Source organism: Leiobunum rupestre, chromosome 4 (assembly GCF_980474605.1).
Source record: "Leiobunum rupestre chromosome 4, qqLeiRupe1.1.hap1, whole genome shotgun sequence".
NCBI classification, from domain to species: Eukaryota; Metazoa; Arthropoda; class Arachnida; order Opiliones; family Sclerosomatidae; genus Leiobunum; species Leiobunum rupestre.
The window spans coordinates 53,901,972-53,909,180 of NC_143387.1; the positions used below are offsets into that span (position 1 = coordinate 53,901,972).

The 7,209-nt window shown below is 40.3% G+C and overlaps 1 protein-coding gene across 3 annotated transcripts; it reads left to right on the forward strand.

Annotated features, from left to right (window-relative positions):
• The first annotated feature begins 4,646 nt into the window (after positions 1-4,646).
• On the forward strand, positions 4,647-7,000 carry LOC149948287 (SPRY domain-containing protein 3-like). Of its 3 annotated transcripts, none has more exons than XM_090173274.1 (10): positions 4,647-4,745; positions 4,961-5,060; positions 5,129-5,277; positions 5,338-5,541; positions 5,609-5,765; positions 5,826-6,011; positions 6,076-6,225; positions 6,288-6,345; positions 6,408-6,470; positions 6,570-7,000. In XM_090173274.1, exons 2-10 carry the CDS (start codon positions 5,016-5,018, stop codon positions 6,884-6,886), a joined length of 1,329 nt encoding a protein of 442 aa, XP_090029400.1. In that variant the 5' UTR covers positions 4,647-4,745; positions 4,961-5,015; the 3' UTR covers positions 6,887-7,000. The 3 variants fall into 3 exon arrangements, with proteins under 3 accessions (XP_090029400.1, XP_090029402.1, XP_090029401.1); XM_090173276.1 differs by having other exon boundaries at positions 6,429-6,470; XM_090173275.1 differs by lacking the exon at positions 4,647-4,745 and adding an exon at positions 4,853-4,871.
• Positions 7,001-7,209: the final 209 nt, after the last annotated feature.

Sequence of the window (7,209 nt, forward strand, 5' to 3'; positions counted from 1 at the left end):
ATACAGGGGCTCGAGTCTAGTAGTTCCACGCTCATTACAGCGCGAGGCTTTAGCGTTAATACATGGCGCGCACCAGGGCATAAATTCCTGTATTGCTAAAGCGAAGTTACACCTTTTCTGGCCCCGCATGAGCGATGATATCACACGATACATACAGGCATGTGATACCTGCAGCAACAGAGGTCACGCCAACTTTCCCTTGCCTATGTAACCGCACCCAGTTCCTACATACCCGTGGGAAACAGCGGGTACTGACCTTTTCCATGTCGACTCCCAGAACTATATACTTCTCGTAGATTATTACTCTAAGTTTGTCGAAGCGCAGGAACTACATAATACAACTACGAAAAGCGTCACCCAATTCTTGGCTCCTCACGTCGCCCGTCACGGATCCCCACAATTTTTAATATCAGACAATGGGCCACCTTTCAACTCTGCGGAATTCAAAAGGTTTCTGGAAAACTGGGGTGTCAATCATGTGACTTCCTCGCCACATTACCCGCAGTCCAATGGCATGACAGAAAGGACCATTCAAACCATCAAAAACGCCCTCATTAAAGCTCGTCAAACTGGAAAAGATCTTTCGTATATCCTTATGGAATATAGGGCCACGCCAAAGGGTAAATTACCATCACCGGCGGAAATGTCCATGGGCCGCCGCATCAGGACTCCACTGACAACACACACTGACATGCTAAACCCACATTACCCAACCAGTGTGGACCGACAACTATTAAGGGACCAGCAAGATACAATGGTAACACGACATAACGCAAAACATACGCACAACCTTCCACATCTTCAACCCGGACAACATATCCGCTACCTAGCAGGTCCACGAAACTGGTTACACGCTACAGTTCTCTCAGTTGGTCCTGAACCACGGACCAATCAAATCAAAACGGATCGTGGCCAAGTTTTGCGACGCACACGTACACACTTAAAGCTGGAAACCACTTTCGATGACCCGTTTACCAGTCCATCGATCACACCAACCCCTACAACTGCCCACAAATTACAACCAAGGCAACAGGACTATTCCGTCAATACACACAGTGAAACCAAAACGGTAATAGGGATACCCAGGACTGTCTGCCCTCTCACCGGCCCTCCAAATATAATCCCGGCTTTTCAACCCCCTGAACTCCTGCGGGGAGTTGACGGCTTGCTCATATGTCTTTGGTGTGGTGATCTCAGTGCAATATACTTCGCAAGCTTCAGAGATGTCCTCTTCGTCTAGGGAATTTATGTGGGATGCGGTGATATCATGCGCCAAGCCATGATTGTGTAAGTATCTCTGGACCTCGGGTTTGGACCTCAGCTTGTCTCCGTCAGGGCTATAATAATATACATCAGCCATGCCTTTTGTTACGCCGCTCTGGCGTATTTTAACTTCTCTTCTCCACCCAGTTGGTAACTGTGGTGCCTGCGTACTGACTGGTTGAGGACCTGCCGCCCCTGACGGGATCGCCGTTGCTGGTTGGCATTCAGTTGCTTGAGGTACTGGGCTCGCAGGCATAGCAGGCAGTGGCGTAGCCAGGGGGGGCACAGGGGGCACATGCCCCCCCCCCCCGAAATGTATGGTCGTACGTACAAATATTTTTATTTTTTTACTTTTTTTTCAATGGTGTGCCCCCCCCCCCCGGAAACAAAATCCTGGCAACGCTACTGATAGCAGGTTGTGGTGACTGTGGTTGAACAACGGGTATGAGCAACTCCGATTCTTGCTGGGATTCATCTTCTTCCTGTGGCCAAAAAAATACCAACCCTTCGTCACGTTTTGATTTGGTTAGATACTCCATTCCCATGATCGATTCATCAAATCGCACATGCTGGGATTCTGTGACGCTGCGGTCAGTAGGAAAATAGATTCTGATATTGAATTTATGGCCACGTTGTTGCTTGGATACGAAGGAGAGACAGCCTAGCCGGTACGTTTGAGATGGTTGGCGCTAGGCATGCTTTCAACCCAGAAGCTCTGCGGTACTTTATCCTTGATCTGTGAGTGCTTCACCCGGTTCTTGAGATACGCTGCCGTTGTAATGAGTTCAGGCCATAGACTAAGTGGCAGCTTTGCATCTTCAATGAAGGTTCGGACAGTATTCAGGAGTGTGCGGTTAACTCGTTCCGCTACACCGTTCATCTCCGGAGAGTAGGCTTATATATATATATATATATATGATGGGTATGTTGTTATATATATATATATATATATATATATATATATATATATATAACAACATACCCATCAACGATCAAAAAACTATAGTTGTCAATTACACTAGGAAAACTAATAAAATTTTACATAGCTATAAATTTAACGATAAAATTTTAAATAAACAAAAGTCCATAAAAGATCTGGGTAAATATTTTGACGATAAATTTCTTTTTACACATCATATAAATCAAATTGTAATTAAAGCTAACATTTTACTAGGCGTGACTTATAGAATCGCTAAGCAAATTAAATCGGTTCCTTGCTTTATCGCTTTATATAAATCATTAAGATGTCTCCTGTGTTTTACTGTTCCATTATTTATAGCAGGAATTCATACCTCGAACTTGGAATGGTTATCCGGCCGTATTCCCTATGGTAAGATCAAAGAATTTAGACCCCAGGAATGGAAACTGCAGCTCCATCTAGTATAATTTGCTTGTCTCTAGCCTCCAAAGGCAAACCTAGGTTGACGGGCTTATTTCCGGTTCTATTGATTCGCCTAGCCGGAAGCTCTACCGTCAACTCGAAGCCGAGACATAACGGTTTTTCTTTCGATTCCTGGGGTCTATATTCTTTGGTAAGATCTCGGGGACCGTTTTCGGTGACGTGTATGAGAAAAAAATCGCCCGCGGGCCGCGTCTCCCCTCTTTAGGAGTTTTTACCCCGCGCAACTTCCCGTTTTCACAACTGTAGTTTTTTGTTGTTCGACTCCCCGTAGATTTCGAAATTTAGGGTTAGGTTTGTCCAGATTATCTAGCAGACGACTATACTAGGTAACTAGGGGTACGTTCAGTAGCGCTCATCGGACTCACCGATTGCATCACTTTCCTACTGTACGCTTTTTCGGGTTTTTTTCCGTTGACTGTTACTGAACGTACCCTAGGGGTCCAGGATATTTTTGATAGGAGATTTTTAAGCCAATGAAAATCGTAAGAGAAAACACGTATGCTCTGACGTCAAAATGATGGAAAAAAAAACGGTCCCCTAGATAGAGACGGAAATCGGCCGAGATAACCATTCCAAGCAAAGACTATATATACGCTTCGCTTACTAAACAGGCGTGTTCCTAGGAAAAACCTGTTAAGACCTCTGCAGCACTGTAAAAGCTGGGGGAAAATTTTGACCAGCGTCGAGATGGCGCCACAATCCGTATGCAAGTTGAGCCATAGAACACGCCTGTCTAGTAAGCGAAGCGTATATATAGTCTTTGATTCCAAGTTCGAGGTATGAATTCCTGTTTATAGTAGCTCATGTGAGTCTAACTGAAAAAAATCGAAAATTTCCAAAAGAAACTATTTTATCTCTGTAACGCCACAAATTATATCGATTTTCTAAATATCTACAAAATTAATAATACTTCGCATACCAGAATGAAACGCGACTTAAGAGACAGACGAAGATAGAGACAAACGTAGCCACCCTATAAATCGCTCTCTTGAAAATCTAGCCAGTGACATCACTGGTTAGATGCCTCGCTACCAAAGACTATATATACGCTTCGCTTACTAGACAGACGTGTTCTATGGCTCAACTTGCATACGGATTGTGGCGCCATCTCGACGCTGGTCAAAATTTTCCCCTAGCTTGAGCTGTGTTACTAGTGGCGCCTCTAGCCGCGGTTCAAAATATTACCCTAGCTTTTACAGTGCTGCAGAGGTGTTAACAGGTTTTTCCTAGGAACACGCCTGTCAAGTAAGCGAAGCGTATATATAGTCTTTGCTCGCTACCTCTCTCTCTCTCTCTCTGCGTTTCGACTTTCTCGCCAAAAACGAGTATTAGAGAATAGAGATGCGCCCCAGACTATCAAAACCATTAAAAGGACGGAGCGAGCGTTACTATGGCGTTGGAAGGGTGAAATTTAAATTAAATTATCTGCCAAGAGATGACGCGTCGGGAGTAGCGTAGTCATTCTATCGCCTCGCATTGGCTGAATGGCCCCTGACGAACAGGCGACAGGGCCCGCCATAGACGGCAGCATTGTAGGTACCTATGAGATTTTTATGGGTCCAAGGATATGAATGGGTATTTTCAAAACTTCGGATGTGTATATCACCATGATTTAACCATTGAGTTGGGAATATTAATCTAGAGATCCAATCAAATCTGCTCCCCACGAAACAAGTTTTTGAAAATTACGAATGTACCGTCTCCTCTAAAATGACGAGTAAACGTTATCATATGACCCGTGGCGCTATCCATTATTTTTGAACAAAAATCTTTTTGCCGCAAAACGCGTCTTATTTGAACGAACCATTGATAGATAGACGGCGCCACGGGTAGAATGCTAAAGTTTCCTCGTCATTTGGGAGCAGACGGCAGTATTCTTATTTTCTGAAAAACTTGTTTCGCGAAATACAGAAATCCGACGTTTTGATTGGACCTCTAGATTAATATTCCCAACTCAATGGATTTAACATCATATGCTCATTTTAAAAAAAAGTCTGAAGTGTATGCGTGTCCGAACTTTGTCTGTTCAAATGTTCAAAGTTAATTTCTAAGCGATATTATTTAAATAGACCTATTTATTGTAAGTTATAAACAAAACAAATTATTTGACATATCTAAGTAAACTAATCATTTTGGCAGTCGCTAAAAATTTGTAAATTAAGTAATAATAATTAGGAAGCCTTGGTATGACATTTCGGACTACCAAGTTGGGTTTAAGCTTGGTTTAAGTTTATATTTGATTCATTTCAAATCATTCATTATGATGATTGTAAAAATTTATTGTTATTATTATAGGGATTGATGAGCATTAGTCAATCAGGCTCTGTAGAGTCTGCTTGATTGTAGTTTCATGCTTAATTCTACCAGTCCACATTTACTCGCTTACTTTAGGAAAGTGAGTAAATAGTGCTAATTATATAATAGCTACATGTTAAATCCTAAGGCTTTGTTATTTCTGTACAGGTATTTTCTTCTTTTATAAAAATGGATGGTAACCTCCGCAGACACATAGAGAGGATATGTTACAATAGAGAAAGAATAATTGTTCCTGAAGCTATTGCCAAAAAGAAAGTTAGAGTTGAAAGAATTAATGTAGAAGGCGATATTTTGAGGTTATTTAAAATTTTATAAAATGCAGTTTTAGAATTTTTTTAACTTTCTGAACATTTTAGTTATGCGCCTGATGATGATGATCAGTTTGGCCTTTATGTAACAGGTGAACCATTATCACCCGAGAAAAATTATTTTGAAGTAGAAATTTTAGATTGTGGCGTATCTAGTGGAATGAGTATAGGTCTCGTAACATCGCAACATCCTTTAAATGAGCCTCCTGGTTTCGTACCAGACTCTGTGGGTGTACAGACTAGTGATGGAAAGTAAGGGAGATTATGTCTAGCTATCCTACTAATATCGTGAAAAATGCATTCATTGGTTTTTGTTTAGGCTGTATACAGGTTCTTCTCGGGGTTCCTTTCAAATATGTAAATTAAAGTGCGGTAATGGTGACCGTTTAGGGTGTGGTATCAAATTTGAAGAGTTGCCATCTTGGGAAAATCAACAAACTTTGGTGCCTGTTTTCTTTACAAGAAATGGCAAAGAGGTTTGTGGATTTTAAATTAATTATATTAATTTCAATTAGACACAATTGAAATCATTGTAGCTTGGTTGGGTGTCCTTTCCTTGGCCTGCTGGAGGTCTGTTTCCTGCAATTTGCCTTAGTTCGCAAGGGTGTGAAGTTCAACTAAGTCGTACAGTCAAATGGGTTGACCATGAAGATACGTCAATGTGTATAGATAGCAATGAAGATGATTGGGCTAGGTTACACGATATTAGACTCAATGGCTCGGTACCTAAATTTTTAGTTTTTTACTGAATAAATGTTTTTGTTTCTTAATTGTTTCTTCATTTAGATTTTAGAGTATTCTGGTCAGGGTAAAAGTATCGTAGATGTGGGATTAGCTCAGTCCCGTTACCCTCTCAACACAACTAATCATTATTTTGAAATTGAAATAGTAAACCGTGGCAAAAATTGCTATATTGCCATTGGTTTAGCAAGAAAAGTATTGCATTAATGGTATTTTTGCAATCTCTTTTTGTCATTAAAGTTTAAACTTTTATTTAGGATTACCCTAAGTGTCGACATCCAGGTTGGAATAAAGGATCTATAGCTTATCATGCTGGTATGCCTTTTTCATAGTCCAATAAAATATTAGTTTAATTAAATTTTCCTGTAAATTTGTAGATGATGGAAAAATTTTTGTAGGAAGCGGAGTTGGTGATGATTTTGGCCCAAAATGTGATCAAGGTAAGACTAGAAAGATTGATTGTTCTTTCAATGTTTTCCCCAATTTTTATTATAACATTGGTTACTTTTTAGCTAATTAATTTTACAATATTTCCATAGGTGACGTGATGGGATGTGGAATTTTATTTCCGAGAGATTATGTGTGCAACTACGAAATAGATTCCAGGGAAGTATCTCCTTCTCTTAGTGATGAACCGTACCAAGACGGCTCGCAAAGTGAATCAGAGGATGAAGGCTGGTTTTTTGAGAAGAATAATGTTGAAAGTGTTACCTTAGTTCAGGTATTTTTCACCCGAAATGGAAAAACTGTGGGACAAAAAGAAGTTGGAATCCCCAAAGGGGGTTTTTATCCGACTGTTGGCATGCTTAGCAATCGGGAAAAAGTGCGGGTTGATTTACATCCACTAACAGGGTGATTCACAATTGCAGCTAGCTTTAGTTTAGACAATTTGAAACTGATTGTTATAGTCAAAATGTTTTTTTGAAACGCTCATCAATGCTGCAGTGTCATAAAATTTTATCCATTGAAATTGGTGCTTAATGAATTTGCGATAAAACAATATGAGAATAGAACTAAGGAAATGTTTTTATTTTCGGCAATTAAAGTTAAAATTATTGGAAGCACCTGATGCATTATTATGCAAAAAACAGAGGACTGCTCATCCCAAATTATATCTAAAAAATTACATTTGTAATAACAGTGATTTGCATTTTTGACCTTATTTAAAAGTGAAAGCCA